Here is a 27,950-nt window from a genome sequence, read left to right as displayed (position 1 = left end):
GAGCATCATTCCCTTCAAGGGACTCATATTTATGCATCACAGTGGAACTTGGTATATAGGATAGTCATCATCTAAAGATGCAATAATTTTTATTGGATTGATGCAAAGTTTATTATCATCATTATTATCAGCATCATCATTAGATATACATGTTGACCAGTAATTATACTCATGCTATTTCTTAAGGCAAAACACTCGTGTCCATTATGTCATATTGTGGTAATTGCAAGGTACATGGGGCTAAATTTATGTTAGTTAATTGCTTACCAATATTGTTCATTATACTCCCTTTGGCATCCACAAGTTCCTCTGTTTAAAGTACATGTACATTGTACCCACTGGGTCTTTTGCAATGCATGTAATGCTAATGGATCAAATTTTTGTTATTTGGCTATTTTATGTTGTGTTTTGTTGTTCTAGAGTAGATATAATTGATTTAACATTTGACTAGAACATAGTCTAGTACATTTTTTCAATGCTGATCATTATACTTCTCCTTTGTATACCTCTTTCCATTATTTTCATTTGATGGGCAAATTAGTATCATGCGTACTTTGATCTATAGAAAGGTGTCAGTATGTGAAAAGATGAGGATTTGTGTTTTCTCTAGTTTTGATCTTCATTATTTCAGTAACAAATGATGGATGAATAATAATAATAATACTAATAATAATAATAATGTATATTTACTGGTAATTTTACATTTGTTAAGTTTTTTTTAAAATTAATGTATATTGTAGCTGACCTTGTCCAAAATCAAGTTCATTGTCTACCTGACCAGAATCATTGTTGTTTTGAATTCTTTAGATGACTAATACATAGATTATATTTCTCTGCTTAAAACATAGAAATTACTAAGATTATTATCTTAGTATGGGAAAGGACATTATGTTTGTCATGTTTTTTAGTATAAATTTAGTAACAGACCTTGTCTTAATACAACTTGGTTTGTTCTAAAACTGAATTTTTGTCTAAAATCCTGGCTATTCTTTTTGTCTTAATTTTTTTAAATATATAATCTTGCTTACTGGGAAAATGATTCCTGAGATAACATATAGGCAGAAATCATTTATATCGTTTTATTTAGAATTTGGCTTTGGTGAAATTAATTATTATTCTTTGGAAATACAAAGTGCTCTATAATGTTCTTGGAAAGAGACATTAACTTGGAATTATAGTGAATTACGAGAGGACACCTTGGATTATCTTAGTGTGATTCAGCCCAAGACTCTTGGCACATAATTACAATTCATGCCATTGGCATATTAATACATTTGAGACTACCAACCTTGACAGACACATGAACACCTATGTTGGAAATAATTTGGAATACCACTAAAGTTTATTCAGAACCTTAATCATTATGACCTGTGTTAGAATTTCTAGGATTATTTGTGAGTTTATTCGCAATACCAAAAGTTCTTTTTTACATTTTCACTTTTATTCTAGGGAAATAAAATATTTGTTGAATTTTACAAAGCTTGTTGCTTCTCACTTTTTTCTATTACTTAGTTTAAGACCATAGAGTTGAAATATAATAATAATAATGATAATAATAATAATAATAATGATAATAATAATAATAATAATAATAATAATGATAATAATAATAATAATAATAATAATAATAATAATAATAATGATGATAATAATAATAATAATAATAATGATAATAATAATAATGAGACTGTCAAGTGAAAAAAAACCCATTGTGATTCAAGCAAAATTCTTTTGTAGATAGCTGTGATCTTCCTGATGCTTTATGGAAATTCATTTCAAGGTGAACTATGCCCAGTTGGATACTACAAGCACTGGAAGCCAGAAGATAATGATTTTATATGCTGCAGAGCAGTTTTTGTTGAACAAGGTGATTATCTACCTCATTGTGGGAATACTTTTTTCTTCCTTAATTATAAATATAAATATAATATATATATATATATATATATATATATATATATATATATATATATATATATATATATATATATATATATAGTGAAACTCCTTAAAACTGAAACCTCACTATACTGGAATCCCCTTAGGACTGAAATTTTTGAGCCACAAATATTTCTTTCTTTAATATTATCATTTTCTTCCCAGTAGACCAAAGCCCTGAACTCTGAATACCAAAACAAAGTTAGATCCTAAATTTAAATTTCACACTTAAAGCCCCCCATGAAACAAAAACTCACTTAAAGCTCAGAAATTTATTTTAGCTGCTAATTCCTGACTAATGCTGCAACAGATTAATTATGGTTAGCAAGTACTGTACTTGGCTAATCTGTGAAACAAAGACCAGGACAATGCCCCATGGGAATGTGAGGCTAAAACAATGCTTGACATTGTTACGAAATGCCCGATATGGCTCATTTAGTCTTCCATACTTTTCATTTAATCAGGTTGTCTTGTTTCACGCGCCGTAATATTTCTGTAAATGTAATTTTTCATCGTATCGCGTGACGCTTTTATTGCTCGCGCGGCACGTGCGAAATAATGTATTATTGCGCACTACTATATATATCGGGTAGAGATATTGAAGGGCACAGCCAATATAGAGGGAAGCTCTTAAACATATTCAGCTGTCGGGCAGGTGCCATTGTAATTTCGTTTAAAGCCAAACAGTTGGGTGAGTCGAATGTTTTTTTTAGTCAACTCTTTTTATTATTTACAATAATTATTCAGTTACGTAACAGCACGTTCATTGTTGTATTATGTGGTCACATCGTTTATCGTATTTGCAATTCAGTTTATTAAGATATAACCTTGGCAATGTGGTAGTGAGTTAATTTCATCTAGTCGCTATCACGACTAATTTTGAAAACATATTATGTATGTATTAATGTCATTGCATTACGTATATTTGTTTTTATTGCATAGCATTCCTATGTCATACTTCGTACCTATCGTATATTCTTAAAGTAGTTGCAACAAAACCCATTCCAATTAAATTAGGCTATTGGAAAGGTGTGTTTATTTTCCATATTCAGCTTGCTGGTTATGAGCAGCTGGATGGGCTTGTGGATACCATGACATCTGGTGTACCATTACTAGTATAACCCACCAATTCAGTGCCAGCATACGGGTACAAGTGCGGAGGGGGAAGTAATCGTGCCAGAGAGAAGGCCGTGCCAACGTGTATTTTCCAATCAAGTAGTGTTTTGACTACAAGTAAAGCACAATAACAAGTAGTGTTTTGACTACAAGTAAAGCACAATAACAAGTAGTGTTTTGACTACAAGTAAAGGACAATAACAAGTAGTGTATTGACTACAAGTAAAGTACAGTAACAAGTAGTGTATTGACTACAAGTAAAGGACAATAACAAGTAGTGTATTGACTAGAAGTAAAAGAACAATAGCAAGTAGTGGTTTGACTACATGTGAATTACGACAGTAGTGTCTGACTACATAAATGTTTGCAACCAGTAGTTGATTATATGGGTTTGCAACAAGTATTTGTTTATATGAACGTTTGCTAGAGATATTTGTGTACATGAAGTTTACATGGAGTTTCTAGAACTTTTTGACTACTTGAATGTGACATAGTAGTCAAAGTATATTTCGTATGTGTTTTATATTCATTTTATATGCTTTTCTGTGTTATTTTCATATCATTAGTACCAGTGTTTAATATATTGTCATTTGTCATCCACGAACGTGTTTATTGTTTCTTTAAAACCCTGCCCGGTCTCAGAGGGTCAGCTCGACTACGTTACAGACATATGTACCACAGACACATATTAGGGTTGACAGTAGACTAGTCTGAAATCTTTGAACCATAAAAATGAGCCCTCTTTTGAGGTTTATTATTCATAAGTACATGCTTGTAGACAAGAAATTTAGGAAAGATTAACTACTTATTATCAAATTATGATTGATTGTATCACTCGGGTTGTCTAAGTGGTTAGAGCATTCACCTCGAATGCAGAAGGACATGAGTTCGAACCCTGGCTGAGTAATACCAAAGACTTATAAAAATGGTAATAGCAGGTTGCCTCGCTTGGGGTTCAGCATTTAGAGGTTAGTGTTAGGACTGGTCAGCCTTGTATCAGGATAATGTGACTGGGTGGGACATGATGCTACATGTCTGCAGCATGATGCCTCTATGCTAGACACTGCTATAAACTGCCAAACTGTAGACACAGAGATATTCCTAAACATTGTTAAGGCTATGTTAAAAATAATAACACAGAAACACAAATTATGATTGGTGCAATTCATTAATTTACAAAATCAATAGAACATTTTTCTAAAAGCCAGATACACTCCATTGATTTTTAATGGAGAAAAATCATTTTTTGTCTTTAAGTAGCCATGGCTGTCATTTGCCTTGACATTTATGTTTTGATGTCATAACCACCAGATAGCCATCCAATGATTTAACTATTCATACAGGACAAAATGAGTCTGGTCAGTGAGTATGACTCTGTAACACAACCTAAACTAAAGAAACTAGGGCAAAAATAAGAACATATAGTGTTTCAGATATTCTAAAGAAAATGGAATTCTACAATAATTAATTTGTAACCTTGCAAACGTGATGCAAACAAATGACATTTCAACAGTGCCTGCAAACTCAACAGACTGAACTTTTGTGGCAGTGGTTTAGCCAAGCTAGGACCAAACACATTTGTCTCAGGCTCTATTATATAATTCCGTCTGTCTTTGTGTCTCTCTCACATCAAATAAGCATTTAGATAAAGATATTTTTTCAGATCTGAGAAAACCTTAGTACAGGTCTCTCAAAGCCATTTATGGGAGGGGGGTTACAAGGATTTCAGATTTTATAGCATGTTTTTAACTCTTAATAATTGATGTGAGGATATACAATGTTTCTGGTTGTCAAAAGGAAAATGGTGGCAATATTAAAAAACTAATTCAAAATTTAAGGTCAAATCAGTATGATTTTTTCACCAGAAGACTTGTTAAGACTGGTTGGTCCAAAATGAAAATGATGCCACATCAACATCTACTATGGCCCCATTGACAACCATCTTGAAAATCTTGTTATTACTACTCCTTCTGGATGGATCGTCATTTTACCCAAATCCTTATGTTTCTTCTGCCCTGAATGAAAATGGTGCTGATCTTAGTCTAAAATGGCTGCTACAGTGGCCTTCATAGCAATCTTGTTTTTGCCTAATACCAGCAGATATGACTTTCAGTTCTCAGCAGTTAAAAGGAAGATATGGTTCTTATGTTGAATTCTTGGAAATTTTTGAAGAGTTTCAGACCCTTTGAGTTTCAATACCATTGAGTTTCAGTCCCTTTGAGCTTCAATTCCTTTGCTGGACTTTTGTTTAAAACAATTTTGGTTGATGCCTTGTATGGAAATAATCAGAAAAATAAATCTTGCAAATAAAATGTTTTCGAAAAAAGCCATGTTGCATTTCCATTCTGCAATTTCCTAGCCACTGTTTTTCCCTGCATGCATATAACACATTTTGTTATTATAGTTACCACTTCCAGAATCATTTTTTACCTTGAAATTTTGTCTCCACCATTTAAATAAAAAGCAGGACCATGCAACATAATTCTAGTGTTCTTTCTTTTTTTTAAACCAGGATATGAAGGTATACCTTGTAAACTTAATGGAACAGAGGACACAATCAGAAAATGTCCACCTGGTACAGTGCAGCCTGACAGGAATTTCTCTGAGCATGCACTCGAATGCACAGTGGAACTGGACTGTCCAGAAGGCAAGAATTTTATGATCCCTGCTTTTCTTGTGTCTATTGGATCCTTTCATCTGTGTCTTTGTACATCCGTCATTCCATTTCAACTTTCTTCATCCCTGTGTAATCTTTGAATTTTCATGAGATAAATCACTTATATTTGTATAATAAGTCTTAAGGTTTGTTGAGTATCACATTAGGTATTCTATTTTTATTTGTTTTTGTCAATCTGTGTCATTGTTAAGCAGTTCAGATTTTTAAATCTATCAGTTTTACTTTCATTTCTTTTGTGTTTCTTTTCAACCAAGATAAATTGATGACACTTGGTACACTGATGTATCATTAGTTGTCTGTCATGCTTTGTATCTTGTCTTTAAGGTCAAGGCCAAAGAAGGGAATTTTCAGTTTTCATATTTTGTCAGATAATTCGAATGCTGTGTGAGATGTTAAGCAGTTATTGCACATCATCACATAATAAAATTCAGGACTACAAATCTCAACTACTGACAACTGTGTGACAGACATCAAACTTGTCAATGTGTTTCATTACCTGGAAATGAGTGCAGTGCCACATTGATAGTCATATTTTCCAGGTCAAGGTCATAGGTCCACATGACTTTTTGTTTTGGCCAGAAAGTAGGGCAAAAGTACACTTCAAAACTACACTACAATAGCTCAATCAAGGTCAGACTTTCATCTTGTAGTTTTCAGAATCTGCCACAATCATTCACGTTTGACAAATTCAGATATGACAATCTTTCATTCACACTTTCACACATCCTTAGCAGGTTATGTAGGGAGCATATTCGACAAATTTATTTGTTTGAGCACTTTACTAGCAATTAGGTCCTTATCTCACTTAAAATATAAGGTCCCCATTCCACTTAAAAATATAAGGTCCCCATCTCACTTAAAAATATAAGGTCCCCATCCCACTTAAAAATATATGGTTCCCATTTCACTTAAAAATATACATATATGAATTAAAACGAGAAGTTTTCCCTTTATGTGTAAAACTATTATCATTTGCTAAAAGGTGGAAATCTTTAACTTTTATTCTTTAGTGCAGTGTGGACAGTACAGCTGTCATGTTTTCGTCTGTAAACAACATTGTTTTTTGTTTTCATTTATACAGGTATAAAGTCAACATGCCATTTAAATGAATGAAATATTATGTAACCTGTTAACATGAGAATGTTTAAAATGCTGGTAAAATCAAAATGGTTGACAAAAAGTAGCAGTTGGTAACTTTGCAAATATCTCAGAGGTAGAACAAGGTATAAACAAAAAAGAAATTGCATGTGAATAGTTTTAAATCTTTAACAGCAATTAGTTAAAAAGAAATTTAGTTTTGTTACTGAAATAATTGACAAGTTGTTAATACAGCTGTTACCTATGTTCCAAGTGACAAGAAGTATAATACATAAAAAAAACTGGATACATGTATAATGAAGACACATGTACAATTATTAATCAGCTTTAATGAAATTTAGCATACAGTAACACATCCACTTTGAAATTTAGCATGCAGTAGCACATCTGCATTGAAACTTAGCATGCATTAGCACAATTACTTTGGAATTTATTACACATTAGCACATTTACTTTGAAATCTAGTATACATTAGCATGTTCACTTTGAAATTTACACACAATACAGTAACACATCCACTTTAAAATTTAGCATACACTATCACATATACTTTAAAATTTAGCATACACTATCACATATACTTTGAAATTTAGCATACATAAGCATGTTCACTTTGGAATTTAGCTTACAATATCAGATATACTTGGAATTTAGCATACAATAGCACATCCACTGGGGAATTTAGAAAATATTAGCACATCCACTTTGAAATGTTGCATAAAGTGGCACATCCACTTTGAAATTTAGCATACAATAGCACATCCACGTTAAAATTTAGTATACAGTAACACATCCCCTTTGACATTTTGTTATAATAGCACATCCACTTTGAAATTTTGAACAAGAATGCTGTATATTATATTTAGATTTATTTGCATGCTCTGTCATGCCTCCTGAATTTCAATGATTCCATATTGTTATTGTATTCCTTTCTCTGTTATCTGATGCTAATATTGTGAAAAAAATGAATGTTTTCAACAAAATGTATAAAATTGTATTTTCTAATTGACAGTTTGGTTTTCTTGCAGGTGCCAAAAAGAAATTACATTGTGATGGTGCCTACTGTTGGCATATTTGTATATGTGATTTGGAGAGTGGAAGATGTGGGACACAATTCTTGAACTGTGATGATATCAGCAAGATTGACTGTTCAGGGAAAATTGAAGAAGATTGCTCATGTTCACCTCCCTACACCACCAGCACAACTAGGTAAAATTTTACCTTCTTAGCAGTAAAATTTCATAACACATCTGATTTTTTTACACATCATTAATTAATGATAAAAGATAAGCATATCTCTTTTTTTTAATAAAGGGAAGATAGAATTTTATAATTTTGCAAAGTTCAGGTATGTAAGAAAATGATTAATCTTTTACCTGTAATTATGTGTACATCTGAAACAAAAATATGGGATTACTCAAAAACATTAACACTGACTTGATTCTAACACCGCCACTAGACAGCTAGTTTACTATATCTCTCATATTTCTCTAAAAAGTCAAAATAAAAAATGAAAAAGAAAGACTACTGTCAATGTAATATATTTAGCTCTGCTGTTCAAAACCAGAAGAACTTATGTTACGACCTCATGTCCATCATGCATCTGTTCATTGTCTATCCATCAGTTAGCACAAGTTTGTTATTGCTACTAAGTATACTAAATTACTTCGAGCTTTGCCATGAAACTTTACACACACATGTATCCAAAAGACTAGTGGGTCCTAAATGAAAATGGTGCTGCATGCATCCACTATGGTGATCACAGCAGCCTCGCAGAAAATGTTGTTATTGCCACTCCTTTTGGACAGATGGTCACATCAGCATGGGGTTTTCAATAAAAAGTTATGTTGATCCTAAATGAAATTGGTGCCAGTATGGCTTCCATGGCAGCCATCTTGAAAATATTACAGTTTAGCTCATGTTTTGCTACTCATTCTGAATGGAAAATCATACATGGGGTTTTCACCAGGAGACTTCATATAGTATCTGTCGCTTCTAGTGATAATTTGTTCTTGTTCATTTTGAGCTCATTTCCAATGCTTCAGCAAGGGAGTATAGTATCTTCCACACTGCAAAACAAAGAGCAAACAATTTCTAATGGCACAAATCTCATATGACTGTTTGAAACAAAGTTATTTATTTTTCTGGATAGTATGCGCTTCATTTCTGACACCTTCATCCTGCCATTCTCTTTGAATTGCTAACGCTTGAGGATTAAGTTATTCGGGCAGACTAGTGTTACCATTTAAGCATGACAAAAGTGCAGATCCCCTCCCAACGCCCAGCAAATTTACATTTTGATATACTAAATAAATAAATATGACACAATTTTTCATGACATTTTTATGTTAGCAAAACATTATTTAATAAATTGGTCTTTCTTTTGGGCAATTTAAAGTGTTTATAAAACCCATACTGCATATGTCTTAATTTGTCCTGTCTGTCAGTCCATCAGACTCTCCGTCCTTTTATATGTGTCTTGATTAGCCCAAGTCCATCAGTCCATCAGACTCTCTGTTCATATGTGTCTTGATTAGCCCAGTCTGTCAGTCCAACAGACTATCTGTTCAAATATGTCTTGATTTGCCCAGTCTGTCAGTCCATCAGACTCTATGTTCATATGTGTCTTGATTTGCCCAGTCTGTCAGTCCATCAGACTGTCTGTTCATATGTGTCTTGATTTGCCCAGTCTGTCAGTTCATCAGACTCTATGTTCATATATGTCTTGATTTGCCCAGTCTGTCAGTCCATCAGACTGTCTGTTCATATGTGTCTTGATTTGCCCAGTATGTCAGTCCATCAGACTGTCTGACTCTGTGGCTGTTCATACAGCCAGAGAAGCTTCTTTGCAAGGTTGCACAAAAACCACTAAAAAAATAAAATTTGACTGGCATATATTTGTGCATATGTAGATCACTTGATTAGATTTTCAGGCCATTACAGCAATTTGTCATGGTTGAGCATGTTTTCTTACTTTTAGACAATACATTTCTGACACAAACATTGTTAGAACAATTCAGAAAAACCAATTTTAGATAAGTGGTAATCACATTTGTATTCATATGCATTTAACATGGTAAGATTTTCAGACCATTACAACAGTTGTTTCAAATCCTGTGTGCAATTTGTTTACACTAACCTTAAGAGTCTTTTACATTAGAAACCATTTGAGGTGGACAAGTAAAATTCGATAGGGATTTATATTTAGACAGCTTGATTAGATTTGCAGGGCATTGCATCAGTTTTTAAATATATAACAATTAGGAAGAAAACCTTTCCATATACTTTGTTTAAGGAAGAGCCTACTGATTTTGAGAACACAGAGTGTAAGGTCAAGGTCTGGGACTGAAAGAAGAAAAATGGTTTCTAAAGTATATGTCATTGCAACCATATTGGTGCATTTACTAAAAAAATAATATTTATTGTTGTTCCAAAGTTTAATACTAAATAAATATAGTTTAACCAAAATTGATTCAATCCTGATTGTTGAATGCTCTGTGCATTAACTGTTATCAAAAAAGTTTCCAGCAAAAATTATTAATCAATGGGGACTTTTACAATAGTGGCTGGTTACTAAGCTGGGTCAGTGAAAGAGGGCATTGGGTCTATCATAACAAACAACATGGTACATATTTTTTTCAACACACAGTTTCTCTGTAACATTACTGCATGCAACCTTCAAGTAGATTTCCACTATCACACCATTAGGTTGACCTCATTCAAAATTGTCCACATAGTTTAAAATTGATTTTTGCCCTATTTATTTCTCAAGGCATGTAAATAATGACCTACCAAAGAATTAAGGATGCATGAGGATTCAAATGGAGTGAATAATCATCAATGAATGGAATGTGGACTCAAATTCCAAACGATGATGCCAATTACTGAAAGGTGTTGATGCTGAATGCCTAAATGACCAGTATGACATGTACTTTGCACAAAAACAATAGGTTTACACCACAGACCCTACTAGATTTTGTGGCTGGCTTTCACTTAGGGTAAGAAAGTAGCCTTGGAATCAAAGGTCAGAGTTATTTTGACTTAAAGAATAAAAACGGTTTTGTCCATAAATGTCAGTTATCCGTATAGAGTGAAAAATGGGGAAGGCTAATAATCATGATATTATTGTTTATATCAGATTGCTGCACTGCATTATGTCCAAGATGATTTTGCAGGAAAATCCTTAAGGTAATTTATGGAAGTTGAGCTTGTAAATCGTGTGTGGTCAGTGTTGTGGTAGCTAAATGTCACTTACCGCTACTTAGGTTTTATAGAGTAGCTGAAAATCCTAAACCTGCTGTGACTTCTAATTGTTTTTTGCATATTTTGTAACTTACAAAGTAATATATTTTATAGTATAATCCTAACTAATGTTGGAGCAGGAATTGCTTCCCCAGTTATTAGGTATTGAACTGTTCAGAGTTACCACAAAGAACCCATCTACAATATATATATATATATATATATATATATATATATATATATATATATATATATATATATATATATATATATATATATATATATATATATATATATATATAAAGAGAGAGAGCAATCAATTGCAAATCAAAAATGATTATTGTTGGTAAGAACTACATTCATACATACAGTAAAATCTTTGAGTTTACAGAAAAATTACAACTATTTGGACAGTTAAGTCTTTGAGTTTACAAAATATGCTTTCTAATTTTATCTGTAAGTTACAGCTGGTAAATAAGTATATTTGAAACAATGGTTTTAATTCTTTTTATTACAAAAAAAGGTTGAAGTAATTTGAGACATAAATGCCAGAATCCTTAAATGTCAATCATCTCATAGAATAATAAAATTCTTTTTGCTTTTTGTTTCTATATTCTACTGGATACAAATGTCTGCATGGTAGTTGTTAAAGCAAAGTGGAAAAGGTTTGCTTCTGATTTTTTCCCCTGCTCTAGTGTAAATTTCTTTAATCTCGTGACCAGGAATGCCTTATTTTCTCTTTCCTATAGTTTTCTTTTTAGTTATTTAACACTTACTAGAAGGTAGCATGATTTTTATTATTATATCCATTCATCTATTTCTACATCTGACCATCTGTTACATATTTCATTTCTAATAATAACTTTACTTTCAAACCATCTGTTTTTTTGACAAGCTTTGTGGATGGCTTGAAATTGTAGTTAGGAAGAAGCCCATACAATTTTGGGGTCAAAAGATGATAAGTTATGGTCACTGTAATTGAAAGGAGAGAAAAAATGGTTACCATACACATTTACATTAGTTTCACATTAAAGACTTGAACTAAACTATTTAGATGGCATGAACTTAAGTTAGAAAGAAGCTTATTGATTTTGCAGTCAAAACAGTTGAAGGTCAAGGTCACTGGTTAGAAAGGAATAATGACTGATGTGCAAATATTTCAGTTTGTCCCTGCATCAAAGTTTGTGAATGTCTCAATTTGAGCAAGAAAGAATTCGGGGGGGGGGGGGGGGGGGGCAAAAGAAGAAAGATTATGTTAGCATTACATAAACTTTAGTGACCAAACTTTCTGCAGGCTTGTGTTTAAGGTAAGGAAGTGGATATTTGGTGGTCAAGAGATAATTATGACTGAGAGAAAAATGGGATTTGTTCAATAAATTTTGTTATATTATTATATGTTCCATGTCCAAACTTTGTTGATGGCCATGGGTAGTGAACTAGCTTATAGATTTGTAATCTAAAGGTCAGTGGTCAAGGTCATGGTAAGTCTAAAAAGAAAATAATGGTTTCTGCACAGTTGCTTTAATTGAAGATCACATATTAATGTCCATTAGTCAGTCATTTCCAAAGTAGTCATGCTTGAAAAGTGCCTAGATAGAGGACTAATAAATGCTGGATTGGCCAAGGATATACTGTTAATTATTTCATTTTTATGCCTTCACTATGGCATCACCTCATGTTGTGTCCCATCATATCCATTGCTAATTTTGTTCCTGCTTAGTAACTTTTGAAGTTATGTCCTCTGTTTAACTTTAAGGCCTGGCCTTTCAGTTATGCTCCCACACCAGGATTTTTTAAGGGTGCCATTGATTGAAATCAAATTTTCTATGACATTACATGAGATCTTGGTCAAGTAAAGTTTCCACTTTCTGGCAAAAGTTTTACAGAGTTATGTCCCCATTTTTGACTTGAAACTTTACTCTTCAGATCCCATTAAAGAATTTTTGAAAGACTTAATGGATTGAGATGAGGTTTTATATTAAAATACTTTGGTCAAGTTTGATTTTTTATGAATTTGGGAAAATCTTATGTTTTATGGCATATTTGACTTAGAACATTGCTCTTAAGTGCATTATATTGGCAGGGGCATCTGTGTGATATGGACACATTCTTTCTTTTATAAGATTATCTAAAAGAAATTTGGCACCACGTAGGTTTCAGTTGTTACTTGATTCTATAGCAAATTTGTAAATATTTGTTATGAATTTGTTTTTTCTTTGAAAGATTTGCAAATACACAATACTTGCAACACATTTGATGATATTTTCCAGCTGGCCACAGTTTATTTATTCTGTATTTATTTTCTGTGGTTTTCTTCAAGCAAAAATTAAAATGAGAACCTTTTTATAATCTTGATTATAGATTGTATCCATCCCTGCATAAGAACATTAATATCATTTGAAATTGACATTCTACCAATTTACTTCAAGTTAGTAATGGATAGTAATCTCATTTATTGAGACTCTTCCATGACTCCCAAGACCTACATAGAGAGACAGTCTGGTAGAGGTTTGTACACGATTGTTGCATATAGATGTTGCTTGTCTGTTTGTATCAAAACCGACTGGTTTACAACATTGTTGTGCCAAAACAAAACTCTTTTTTTTACCTTTTCAGGTTCTGTATACCAAATTAAAATAAAAGCAACAATAAATAATCGTTATTGTTTATACTGAATCCAAGTGATCTGGATGTCAGTGAAATATTTGTTGGGTCTCATTCTAGCAGTAGGTATTCTTGTGCATGCAGCATGTGTGCAAACTGTCTTGCTGATATCAAGCTTGCATGTGCATGATCACTACTGTACATTTGATTGAAGTGAACTTGACCTTGTTGAATGCTATCAAGAAATTAGTCTGCCAACCAGTCAGTGACTTGCCATATTTTGACCAAGTTTGGCAACCAGTTAGTGGATTGCCATATTTTGACAACCTCCTTTTAAGTATTACAATTGTTTTATATAGACTTACACCAGACTCTTGCTTGGCATAAATCTCTTGGTGTCAGATGAGAGTCTGGCTGCATGAAAATGAAAGAGCATAATTAAAGGGAGGTAACTCAGTTGCAAAACTTAACTATGTTGCTAAATTGCAAAAAAATTGGATTGGTATGTGTAAACTGTACAGGAAAGCAGATTTTCAAAAGGTAGTGGTCTATATTAACTGCATGGAAAGTTTACTTATTATAGACTTGTCCATATTTGACATTTTGCTTTATGGAATTTATTTACTATCTAAAGTTATAGTACTAGAGAGATTTCTGAGCAGCTATCTCTAAAGATAATAGATGAAACACCACTGTAACATAAATGGATGGGGTCCACAAAGTGTCATTGGGCCATGTACTGTATCATGCTATATACAGTCAAGTCAGTTAACATAAGAAAATATTGCACACGTATCCTCTTGGAATTGTGTTTAGTGCGATTCTCCTTGCACTTGTGTATTTCCCTTAGTAACCAGTGTGATTCTCTAGTGGTGATGTTTTTCACTTAGTAACCAGATGGAAAAAAATATTTTTGACTTCTCTAGAATTGTGTTCAATGTGAATCCATACTGGTGGTGAATTTCCTCTAGTAATTAGATGAAAGACTATTTTTGATGTTTCCATAATGGTTCAGCCAATTTTGATCAGACTAATTACAGGTGATTCTTAGGATGTGCTTTATCAAAATGATGTCAGGGTGGTACCTATAGGAATGATGTGTCTTCCATATCAATCACGTTTTTTTCTTTCTTGAATGGCACAGACCATTTCATTCAAAGTGGTTAGGAATATTTGTATGGACATGCTTTATCAAAATGATGTCAGGGTGGTACCCATAGGAATGATGTGTCTTCCATATCAATCATGTTTTTTTCTTTCTTGAATGGCACAGACCATTTCATTCAAAGTTGTTAGGAATATTTGTATGGACATGCTTTATCAAAATGATGTCAGGGTGGTACCCATAGGAATAATGTTTCTTCCATATCAATCGTGTTTTTTTCTTCTTGAATGGCACAGACCATTTCATTCAAAGTTGGTAGGAATATTTGTATGGACATGCTTTATCAAAATGATGTCAGGGTGGTACCCATAAGAATGATGTGTCTTCCATATTAATCATGTTTTTTTCTTCTTGAATGGCACAGACCATTTCATTCAAAGTTGTTAGGAATATTTGTATGGACATTCTTTATCAAAATGATGTCAGGGTGGTACCCATAGGAATGATGTGTCTTCCATATCAATCATGTTTTTTTCTTTCTTGAATGGCACAGACCATTTCATTCAAAGTTGTTGGGAATATTTGTATGGACATTCTTTATCAAAATGATGTCAGGGTGGTACCCATAGGAATGATGTGTATTCCATATCAGTCATGTTTTTTTCTTTCTTGAATGGCACAGACCTTTTCATTCAAAGTTGTTAGGAATATTTGTATGGACATGCTTTGTCAAAACAATGGTGTCTCCTTAGCAACCTGTTGGAAAATCTGTATTGTTTTTAAATTTTCCACCAGAATTGCCTAATAATAGGTATCCTAAAAGAGTGAATCTCACACACATGCACACGCACACACACACATATTTTAGGATTTGCTAAGCTAATCTTTTCATAGCTATCTGCATCTTAGGAACAGTTGCTTTTTAATACTATAATCTTGACAACCTATACATAGAATTCTTGCCATTTGTTATTAAGTTGTTTTACTTTTCATAAGAATTTTTTCACAACAGTTATTTCCCTTACTAAGCCACATACTGTACAACTTTGTCAGCAGAATCACTGCATGCAGGAAGAGGAGACAAAACAACATGCAGAAAAAATGAAATTATTTGCACTGTTTTTGCATGTATAACCTAAAAACCTAAGATGGAGATAACACTAAAATTTGAAGTAATGTACACCGTATGTTTTTGATATTTGAAACTCACCATCATAAATGGAAAGTGTCATCTAGTTTGCCACACCTATTTAATCTATTTACAATCAGCAAATAAAAGGTAATAAACAATTTTCTTTTTTGTTGCTTTCTTGTTACTCATCAGCTTTCCAGATAGTTGGCTACCAGTGACCACAAACTTATCCATATTTTTACGTTTACTTGTATATGAATTTACTCAATACGGTTCCCATTATCATTACCATTAATTAGAAACTATTAGTACTACCTCTAAACTGTCAAGGAATTGTTGTTGTTGTAGGGTTTAATGCCATTTTTCAGCACATGATAGGCTATACATGGCGGCCAGTATTAATGGTGGAGGAAGAACACAGAAAAACCCCGGAAAGAACCACCGACCCACGAGAAGCTACTGGCAAGCTTTCTCACATACCAACATTAGCCGAATCCGAGACTCGAACCGAGATGGCAGTGATCTGTAACGGAGAGCGCTTTAGACCACTCGGCCACTTGGGGCCTCGTCAAGGAATTGTAAATTATCCATATGGGATGTTTGTTTTGCTGTTATCCAACAGGCCAAAAGAGTACACAGGAACAGTTCTGGTTGTAAGCTCTAGTGGCCATATCATTGATCATTGATCAAGAAGTTTCAACTGGCTCTGCAATGAGTGCCATTTTTTCAAGAGGCTTAGGAGGAAGCGTAATGCAATATTATAGACAATTAAGCATGTCAAGCCAATGATCAGTATATTGATAAACAAACCAAACATTCACAAGTCTTGTTTCTTTAAGAATTTACCCTGAGGGGCTGGTATTATAGACTGCTACTACTTAATCAGATAAGGAGTTGTTGACAGTGTGATTAGTGTGGCTTCCTACAGATAGTTTTTGCCAATAATCAGTTTAAGAATTAAAAATCAATAACTTGGGTACCTTCCTGCATAAACCCAGTAGGACACTTTAATGTCTGTGGCCAGAAATTATATAAAATACCATTATAATTTTTAACAATCATTTTGTAATAATGCTTCTGTTTGCCTGACCCAGCTTGCACATGATTGTCCAGCATAAATGTTTGTTGTCAAAGGCTCTGTGGCAGTGGCTTTTTCTGCCCCAGCAGAAAGCATTCTAATGTCTGAGATTTCTTGGCAGACTTCTTGCATTTTCAATATTAGGCAATTATAAGGTAGGTGAGTGCTCTCATGCCATCTTTGGCCTCTTGTAGTGTACATGTATGGTTCAAACAAACGTTTTACACAGCATAACCACTATAAATTTAGATACTCAAAGCAGATATGGTCACCCTCAAACTAGTTCTATAATATTTATTTAATTAGACAACCTTTTAGTGGTTCAGCCATAAACATGACAATCCATATTCATCTAGTATAAATGTACTGTAGTTTTGATTTGCGTGGGCCATTTTCCACCATTACAAGTTTTACAACGGTCAACATCATTTTTCAACATTAAATATATTTCAGACATCGAGGAATCATGGTTTGATATAATTCATTACAATGTCATTTATGTGAAGATTTTACTAATTAGAGACAAAATTAAATTAAGAAAGGTGAACTAGGTCTATATTTTATATATATCCATTAATAATTCCCCTTATTTATATTTTCATCAAAGACAGCCTTCATCAAAGACAGCCTGGTCAAATTTAAACTCAATGTCAGCAAATAGCGAATGATCCTTAAAGCAAATTTTATGCACTTTTCTGAAGAAATTTTCAACATTCTGGAGCTATTCACTGGGACAAAATACTTTGAAATAAGAAGTGTCCATTCAGTTTCAACTTTTCATCACAGTAATTTGTCAGATGGTTCATTAAGATAATTATCATTCATTTACCTTTAAATCTTGATTGTAATTGCTGTGATAATTATTAGACAACATCAACTAGATATCCACACAGTTGTAATAATAATGAAGCATTTCCTTTTGATTCGTATCTCCATTTTACTTCATACTTTCTTTCTTGTAAATGCTTCATATACATGTAGTATCCCAATCAGCATGTGAGAGAGAGATGGACCCTTAAAGACATTATTATTATTATTATTAAACATTTTCATCATGTATTAAGAATGTGTTTTTTTGTTGTTGTTCTAGGGTTTAACGCCATTTTTCAGCACAAGATAGGCTATACATGGCAGCCAGTATAACTGGTGGAGGAAGAACCCTGGAAAACCCAGGGAAAAACCACTGACCCAAGAGAAGATACTGACAGGCTTTCCCACATACCCATGCTAGCTGAGCCTTGGACTCGAACCCATGTATTAAGAATGCAAAAGATAGGATAAAATATTTGTAAATATATTGCTTGTAATTAATCACTGATATTCGTCACAGTTTGCGATGTATGACTGATATGCATCACAGTTTGCAATATATGACTGATATTCATCCCAGTTTGTATTACATGACTACACTGTCACTGATATTCATCACAGTTTGTATTACATGACTACACTGTCACTGATATTCATCACAGTTTGTAATTAATGACTGATATTTATTATAGTTTGCAATATATGACTAATATTCATCACAGTTTGCAATATATGACTGATGTTCATCACAGTTTGTAATTAATGACTGATATTTATTACAGTTTGCAATATATGACTGATTTTCATCACAGTTTGTAAATAACGACTGATATTTATTACAGTTTGCAATTAATGATCAATATTCATTATAGTTTATAATTAATGATTGATATCCATCAGTTGATAAATAATGACTGATATTCATCACAGTTTATAAATAATGAACAATATTCATCACAGTTTTTAAACAAAAAGTCAGAAAAACATTCTTTGGACTTGGAAGAATAAATTTTATAGCTGGTATCCAAGGATTATTCTAAAATTATTTAATTAAGATGATAAATATATTGGAGAAAAGGTGATACAATTTGTTTAAATAATAAAGGACTTCTGGAGGATGAACATCTTAAAGTAAATTTTGAACACTGAGTATGGAGACAATTTTAGAACATTTTTAATCAGTAATTAATTTCACTTTAACTTGTATTTCAGTCAGTCTACATTACTCAGCTCAGTTTTGATGAAAACTTATACCACAGAGATACAGACAAATATATCTGGTAAGTTTAAATTTTCAGTGGTAAAATTGAATTATAAACAAACAGATTGAGAATATTTTCTTTTTACGAGATCTGCAATGGATCAGTGGCTAGTGAGCTGGACTCGAGACCAAAAGGATGCAGGTTCGAATCCTACCATTGGACCAACCTGGGTCAGTTATCATGGTGTGTCCTTGGACAAGGCATTTTGTCTCAGCGCTGTATAACCTGTTTGCATTACTTTGTCATAAAGCACCAGGCCAAAACTTAGGTTGATACAAGAATGTGATGTAACAAAGAAACCATTATATCACATAAAACTGATTTTTTCTAGAGTTAGGTGGTATGTATGTGTACCATAAGACAAAGTATACTTAGAATCAACTCAAGAAAAAAATAATTTGCCTTTACTATATACTACATTTTTTCCATATTTGAAGCTAGATATCCTCTGCACATAATGAACTTCTTTATGTCCTCATCCCAACCACTCAGCTCTTTAGGCACATAATAAACTTCTTTAAGTCCTCATCCCAACCACTCAGCTCTTTAGACACGTAACGAACTTCTTTATGTCATTATCCCCACCACTCAGCTCTTTAGACACATGACGAATTTCTTTATGTCATTATCCCCACCACTCAGCTCTTTAGGCACATAACGAACTTCTTTATGTCCTCATCCCCACCACTCAGCTCTTTAGACACATAATAAACTTCTTTATGTCCTCATCCCCACCACTCAGCTCTTTAGGCACATAATAAACTTCTTTATGTCATTATCCCCACCACTCAGCTCTTTAGACACATAATAAACTTCTTTATGTCCTCATCCCCACCACTCAGCTCTTTAGGCACATAATAAACTTCTTTATGTCATTATCCCCACCACTCAGCTCTTTAGACACATAACAAACTTCTTTAAGTCCTCATCCCCACCACTCAGCTCTTTAGACACATAAAAAACTTCTTTATGTCCTCATCCCCACCACTCAGCTCTTTAGACACATAATGAACTTCTTTATGTCCTCATCCCCACCACTCAGCTCTTTAGACACATAATAAACTTCTTTAAGTCCTCATCCCCACCACTCAGCTCTTTAGACACATAATAAACTTCTTTATGTCCTCATCCCCACCACTCAGCTCTTTAGACACATAATAAACTTCTTTATGTCATTATCCCCACCACTCAGCTCTTTAGACACATAATAAACTTCTTTATGTCCTCATCCCCACCACTCAGCTCTTTAGACACATAATAAACTTCTTTATGTCCTCATCCCCACCACTCAGCTCTTTAGACACATAATAAACTTCTTTATGTCCTCATCCCCACCACTCAGCTCTTTAGACACATAATAAACTTCTTTATGTCCTCATCCCCACCACTCAGCTCTTTAGACACATAATAAACTTCTTTATGTCCTCATCCCCACCACTCAGCTCTTTAGACACATAATAAACTTCTTTATGTCCTCATCCCCACCACTCAGCTCTTTAGGCACATAATAAACTTCTTTATGTCATTATCCCCACCACTCAGCTCTTTAGACACATAACGAACTTCTTTAAGTCCCCACCACTCAGCTCTTTAGACACATAAAAAACTTCTTTATGTCCTCATCCCCACCACTCAGCTCTTTAGACACATAATGAACTTCTTTAAGTCCTCATCCCCACCACTCAGCTCTTTAGACACATAATAAACTTCTTTAAGTCCTCATCCCCACCACTCAGCTCTTTAGACACATAATAAACTTCTTTATGTCCTCATCCCCACCACTCAGCTCTTTAGACACATAATAAACTTCTTTATGTCCTCATCCTCACCACTCAACTCTTTAGACACATAATAAACTTCTTTATGTCATTATTCCCACCACTCAGCTCTTTAGACACATAATAAACTTCTTTATGTCCTCATCCCCACCACTCAGCTCTTTAGACACATAATGAACTTCTTTATGTCATGATCCCCACCACTCAGCTCTTTAGACACATAATAAACTTCTTTATGTCCTCATCCCCACCACTCAGCTCTTTAGACACATAATAAACTTCTTTATGTCCTCATTCCCACCACTCAGCTCTTTAGGCACATAATGAACTTCTTTATGTCCTCATCCCCACCACTCAGCTCTTTAGGCACATAATGAACTTCTTTATGTCCTCATCCCCACCACTCAGCTCTTTAGACACATAATAAACTTCTTTATGTCCTCATCCCCACCACTCAGCTCTTTAGACACATAATAAACTTCTTTATGTCCTCATCCCCACCACTCAGCTCTTTAGACACATAATAAACTTCTTTATGTCCTTATCCCCACCACTCAGCTCTTTAGACACATAATAAACTTCTTTATGTCCTCATTCCCACCACTCAGCTCTTTAGACACATAATAAACTTCTTTATGTCATTATCCCCACCACTCAGCTCTTTAGACACATAATAAACTTCTTTATGTCCTCATCCCCACCACTCAGCTCTTTAGACACATAATAAACTTCTTTATGTCCTCATCCCCACCACTCAGCTCTTTAGGCACATAATGAACTTCTTTATGTCCTCATCCCCAACACTCAGCTCTTTAGACACATAATGAACTTCTTTATGTCCTCATCCCCACCACTCAGCTCTTTAGGCACATAATGAACTTATTTATGTCCTCATCCCCACCACTCAGCTCTTTAGACACATAATGAACTTCTTTAAGTCCTCATCCCCACCACTCAGCTCTTTAGGCACATAATGAACTTCTTTATGTCATTATCCCCACCACTCAACTCTTTAGACACATAATAAACTTCTTTGTGTCCTCATCCCCACCGCATAGCTCATTAGACACATAATGAGAAGCAGATACATCAAGATTTTTAATGAAAGAAGACAGGAGTAAAACATAGTTGCTTTGGGATGATCTGTTCTTTTAAAATAAATTGACATTGTATGCTTGTGTAATGCTACTCCTTCTGAATGTGTGTTCAAAATAATCAATATGAGGCTCTAAGAGACTTTTTATGATGTCGGCTTGGGACTAAATAATCTTATAAGTCTTGTTATTGCTACTCTTGGGTCCACTCAAGCAGCCTAAGTGGTTAGAGTGTCCGCCTCAGATGTGGGAGGTCATGGGTTCACACCCCAGCTAAGTCATAGCAAAGACTTATAAAAATTATACTAGCAGCTGCCTCCCTAGGTGCTCAGCATTAAGAGGTTAGTGTTAGGACTAGTTGGCCTGGTGTCAGGATAATGTGACTGGATGGGACATCATGCTACATGTTTGCGGCATGATGCCCCAGTGCTAGTCATCACTATAAATAGCCACACTGCAGACATCATAGCGATATGACTGAAAAATTGTTAAATCTATGTTAAAAATCCAAATCACACACACGTGCTACTTTTGGATGGAAAGTAGTATCAGAATGGGGAACTTCTCACCAGAAGATTACTTACGATGGCTATTGTTAGTTGTTGAAAATGGTACCAGTTTGACTTCCTTTATGGCCACCATGGCATCTATTTCAAAAATCTTATTATTGCTACTGCTTCTAAATGCAAAATTATATAACCATGCGTTTTTCACCAGAAGACTAATTATGATATCTGTCTAGTTGGTCATGAGTGAAAATGATGCTTATATGACCAAAAATAAGGCTGCTACAATGAACATTTTGAAACTCTTGTCAGTAGTTCTCCAGAATGATGGTCATACCAACATAGGGTTTTAACCAAAATTCTTCTAGTGGTGTATTGTTTGTCGTAATGAAAACGATGCAGATCTTACAGCCAGTGTCTCACATATTTACAGTCATACCCCCTCAAGGTCAGTGCAAGAAGGAATAAGTAAATCCCTTTTCTACTTTTCAACCCTATCCTACAGATGTTTTGATGAAACATTATCTAGGTCGACACCTTATCATACAATAGTCAAGTCCCAGTTCAAAGGTCAAGGTCATTAGTAGGGAAAGGTCACACAGGTGTATCAATGGTTATTGGTGGCACTTTGGTTACTTTGACAGTTTTTTGTAGATATTTTTACATGACAGTTGTAATAGACTGTTCATAGTACCATTTATAGTTGGTGTATTGCAAACAGTAGACTTTTTATGATATTTCTGCTTGGTCCTAACCAGTGTCCAGTATGGCTTCCAGGACCACCATCTTGTATCTTGAGGCAGGTATGCATTAGGACAAACTTTAATCAAATAGATCATATAAATGAACAAACTAGATAAAAAAATTTACAAGCAGTAGATTGTTGGTTGAGTCCTGGCTCAGTTGCTTCCCATAGCGTGTAGCTGATGTGATGTTAAATAACTGTCCCCCCCCCCACTTAGTACTTTAAGCATGATGTATTCCAGCTTTCTTTCTGCTTCAGTCTTTTTAATGTCTGCAAGTTTTCAAGATTTGATCAATACTGTAGAGAAAAAGGTCATTATATTTTAAAAATATTATGGCCATTAGGAAGAACTTTTATTTGTTTTACCACTTTTTTTTCAGGAACAACACCATCAGTTGGAAAAACTAGTGATACAGAATATAGGAATACAAGAGATAAAAGCACAGAAGATACAGGGTAATTTTATTTTATTGTTTTTCATTATCTGGGAAGGCACTAACTATTCAAAATTACCAAAATACAATGAACATAGCTGGCTCATAGACATCAGTCACTGCAATCTCCTTAGCCAGAACCCTTTTGCATGATATTAATAGAATCTATGTTGGGGTTTGGACTGAGTCATGGAAATCCCAGTCAAGTGTTACATTATTTGGGGAGACAAAGAATGTAACCTCGCAACTGGTATTTCCTTGTCTTGGCTGGCAATGGTATGATGCTTTGCAGTAAAATATGAATATGCCTACAGTTCTAATGAAGTATGTAGTGACATCAGGAAATTCTCATTCATGTCTTTCTTAGAAATTTTTAGTTTCTGTCCTGGAAATATGGCAAGTGTTGCTATCACTAGTGCCATGATACTCTACATAGAAATCTATTTGTGGAATAGCATGTGGATTGATGAAAGAGCCACTCTGGATGGTAAGTACAGGAGTTTACACTTGGAATCAGATTATTATATTTGATTTAACTGGGGCTGATTGTGGGTGTTCGACAAAATCAGAAGAAACCAGTTTGAAGTAATTCCTGTTTTTTGCCAGCTGTGCAGTAGCACTTGAGAGAGTTTGGTTTTGTGTTGCCAGTGATGTGTATTGCATGTGTGGCTGGAGTATCAAATAGTTAAGCCTCTGTGTGTGTGTGTGTGTGTTTCCTCAGAATTTTGGAAACAGAACTGTTGCTAATGATGTCAGAAAAGATGTGACTGGAACTGTTACAAAATGACATCATACAGTTGCATTGATGTAAATGGAAATGTTGCTAATAATGTCCCTTAGTAGAGGTGATGTAAATTTAACTGTTGTAATGGAACTGTTACTTAAATGACATCACACAGTAGTGGTGATGTACATGTAAATTTTGCTAGTTACAATATCGGTGAATGCAAATTGGAACGTTTGCTAATGATGTCACAATACTGGTGACATAAATTGAACTGTTGCTAATTATGTCACACAATAATGATGATGTACATAGAATTGTTATGTCACATTCACAGCAAAATGTTCATGGTGGCAAAAACACTCATTCTTATTCTTAAATTAAGTATTCAAGGATACCGCTGACTTCAATTTCACAGGCCCGATGTAAGACAGGCAGTTGATGAAAGGAGTCAAACCATTCTTCTTGATAAGCTGAAGCTTATTATTATAGAGCCTTCTCACAGGAGTATAAAACAGTCTTTTTACTAATTATAAAATACAAAGCTATATCAGATTCTTGCACATAAAGCCTAATACTATAGGCATAAAAAATGTTCAGTTGCCTACTTGTCCTGCAGGGCAAATGACTTGGATCTCTTACTTGTCCTCCAGGGCAAATGACTTGGATCTTTTACTTGTCCTGCAGGGCAAATGACTTGGATATCTTACTTGTCCTGCAGGACAAATGACTTGGATCTCTTACTTGTCCTGCAGGGCAAATGACTTGGGTCTCTTACTTGTCCTGCAGGGCAAATGACTTGGATCTTTTACTTGTCCTGCAGGGCAAATGACTTGGATCTTTTACTTGTCCTGCAGGGCAAATGACTTGGATCTTTTACCTGTCCTGCAGGGCAAATGACTAGGATCTTTTACTTATCCTGCAGGGCAAGTGACTTGGACCTTTTACTTTTCCTGCAGGGCAAGTGACTTGGACCTTACTTTTCCTGCAGGGCAAGTGACTTGGACCTTTTTCTTTTCCTGCAGTGCAAATGACGTGGACCTTTTACTTGTCCTGCAAGGCAAATGACTTGGATCTTTTACTTGTCCTGCAGGGCAAATGACTTGGATCTTTTACTTGTCCTGCAGGGCAAATGATTTGAATCTTTTACTTGTCCTGCAGGGCAAATAACTTGGAACTTTTAGATGTCCTTCATAAATTTTACTCATCCTATACTGCACGTAATGTTGAATCTGCTTAAAATGCAACTTGTCCAGATGGATGAACATCTTTAATAAAGTGACTTGCTCATACTCAGCCACTCCTTGTAAAGACTAGCGAACAAGTGTAATGTTTTGAGCCCTGTATTAGTAGATCATGATATCAAGTAAACTGGTAGTTTTGTGAATTAATTTTGTCAAAATATTTTATATTTATAAATTTGTTTTATTTAAGTTGTTTTTGTTATGTAAAAGTAATTATTCTACTGTTCATTAATAAGATTAATTAGTCACAATTTAAGATGAAAAGCTCAGCAGCATATCTTTCTAAGCTTGATGGCACCAGATTTGTAATTCAAAAATATTTGTATTAAATGTGCTCAATCACTATACTGGAGCAGTCAAACTATTTTACATGGACTGGACCTTTCAGGCCAGTGGTGTGTATATGTTTGCCTCACCAATAACTGTAGTTCATAATTTTATTGGTGTCCCTTCTTAATATGAGACTTGTCTGTCTTGCATCAGCTGGTTGCATAATGAATGCATTTTGATTGCTGTGATATGTGAATCCAATTTTACTCTGCCCCAAGCCTTCCTTTAAAATGTTAATTCTGACCAATAAAAAGACTTAACCAACCCAAACCAGATGAGACCAGAACAATATTAAAAGGTTTCGTTTGTATGTTGCAAGGAAGAAAGAAGATTTTGAAGTCTGGGATATCATTTGTTACTTGAAATATTGAATCATGGGGCCTGAGAACAAATGTCGGTGGGGTTGGTATGTATTAGTGTATCATTTTTACCATTAATGTATGGCAAAATGGGAACCAGCCTGGAAATGGGTGAACATAACATAGAGTATATATGGGTTTGGAAGGCCAGGATTGGTTGATAATGAAAGTTATTTTGTAGGAAATAGTATTGTTTGAAAGTTTATTCTAGTTGTAACTCAAAAAAATATGGAGACGTTTTTAGCAGTTTTTACTGTATTTGAATCCTGACAGTAGCATCTCTTCCTTCATAGTATGTACTTTTGATTATCAGTAATATTGATTCTTTCTTTTTTTGTAGATCAACTGTGTCTCAAGTTATCTGTATTGGGGGTGCAATTCTTGCTGTTGTCATAATAATCACTTCAGTAGTGTATGCCAAAAAACATGAACATAGGAGATTGGGCAGATTGAATACGCCAGCAGAAAGTAAGTAACAACTTAGTAGTTAGTTATCTTAATTGATCAGTCAGCAACAGCTACAAATAAATGCTGCACATGCAGTTTTTGCTAACAAATGGCTAAATGACTCTGACAAGCCAGTCACATCTACATACAATTTTTATGTTCTTGAAATGATGAATATCTTTATTGTCACTTTACCATAGAATTTAATATACTGGTTTAATATTTCTTGGTATTTAATACTTAAATTTATGATACACCCACTGAAAAGATAGAAGGAGGCATATAAGGTACAGTCTGTCTGTCTTTCTTTGTATCCATTCATCCTTACTAAATCTGTTTTTATGCTTTAAGACAAAAACTTGGAATTTTTGAGCCATATGGAAATCTTTTACATTTTATAATGGTTGTAAGTAGATACCCTCATTATCTTTTCAGATAATTACAGCAATTTAAAACAAATGTTATACAGATTTAGAAACTTTCTTGGACTTTGACTTTTTTGACACAAAACTTTTAAGCACAGTTAATCAGAAACATAAGCCAATATAATTAAGGGACATATTTTTATTTATATGTACCTCAGATATGATTTTGTTTTCAGGCCATTACATAAATTTTTCAATCTTTGACACATTTTTAAACTTTTTCGAAAAACCACTTGAAATTGGTGAACGAAATTTGTCTTGCATGTGTGTACCAGCCATGGATAGTGGGGGGTGGGGGACATAAGAAATGCAGCCCCCAACCTTCCACCAACCACTTTTTATTAAAAATCAAAAGTAATGTTTAATTTCCTTAACATTCACCATTATGACATCCTTTTGTTGTTCATTCAAGCAGTAGACAAATAATTCTCTTGTTTGGTTGTCATTTGTGGACACTACTATGATAACACCATAGCGCCAGTTATCTTTTGCCCCATATAAAGTCAGGCACAAAACACCTGCAGATCATGGATTTTATTTATAAACCTAAAGCAGACCTACCTGAAATGTTGCACTCATTTTGATTGGCTCATTTTCAGCAGTTTAGCCAATCAATACAAGGCTCAATTTTACAAATAGTTACATTTGTACAGGGGGCCCCGAGTGGTCTAAAGCACTCACCATTCCAGATCACTGCCATCTCACCTCTGTGGGTTTGAGTCTCAGGCTCAGCTAACATGGGTACATGAGAAAGCCTGCCAGTAGCTTCTTGTGGGTCGGTGGTTCTTCCTGGGTTCTCCAG

The 27,950-nt window shown here is 34.3% G+C and overlaps 1 protein-coding gene across 1 annotated transcript in view; it reads left to right on the top strand.

The window, feature by feature from the left end:
- Positions 1-27,950, top strand: part of LOC149782106 (uncharacterized) — an 86,038-nt gene that overhangs the window by 23,794 nt on the left and 34,294 nt on the right. Inside the window, exons 2-7 of the mRNA XM_089933546.1 lie at positions 1,738-1,867; positions 5,567-5,701; positions 7,858-8,038; positions 19,013-19,080; positions 23,566-23,641; positions 26,617-26,744. Coding sequence (XP_089789672.1) covers positions 1,738-1,867; positions 5,567-5,701; positions 7,858-8,038; positions 19,013-19,080; positions 23,566-23,641; positions 26,617-26,744 — 718 coding nt within the window. The remainder of the gene's footprint in view (positions 1-1,737; positions 1,868-5,566; positions 5,702-7,857; positions 8,039-19,012; positions 19,081-23,565; positions 23,642-26,616; positions 26,745-27,950) is intronic.

The sequence above is a fragment of the Sinohyriopsis cumingii genome, chromosome 15 (genome assembly GCF_028554795.1).
Source record: "Sinohyriopsis cumingii isolate HCF-2022 chromosome 15, ASM2855479v2, whole genome shotgun sequence".
NCBI lineage: Eukaryota > Metazoa > Mollusca > Bivalvia > Unionida > Unionidae > Sinohyriopsis > Sinohyriopsis cumingii.
Note: the sequence above shows the minus strand (reverse complement) of the source record. Positions and strands in the feature narration are given on the sequence as shown.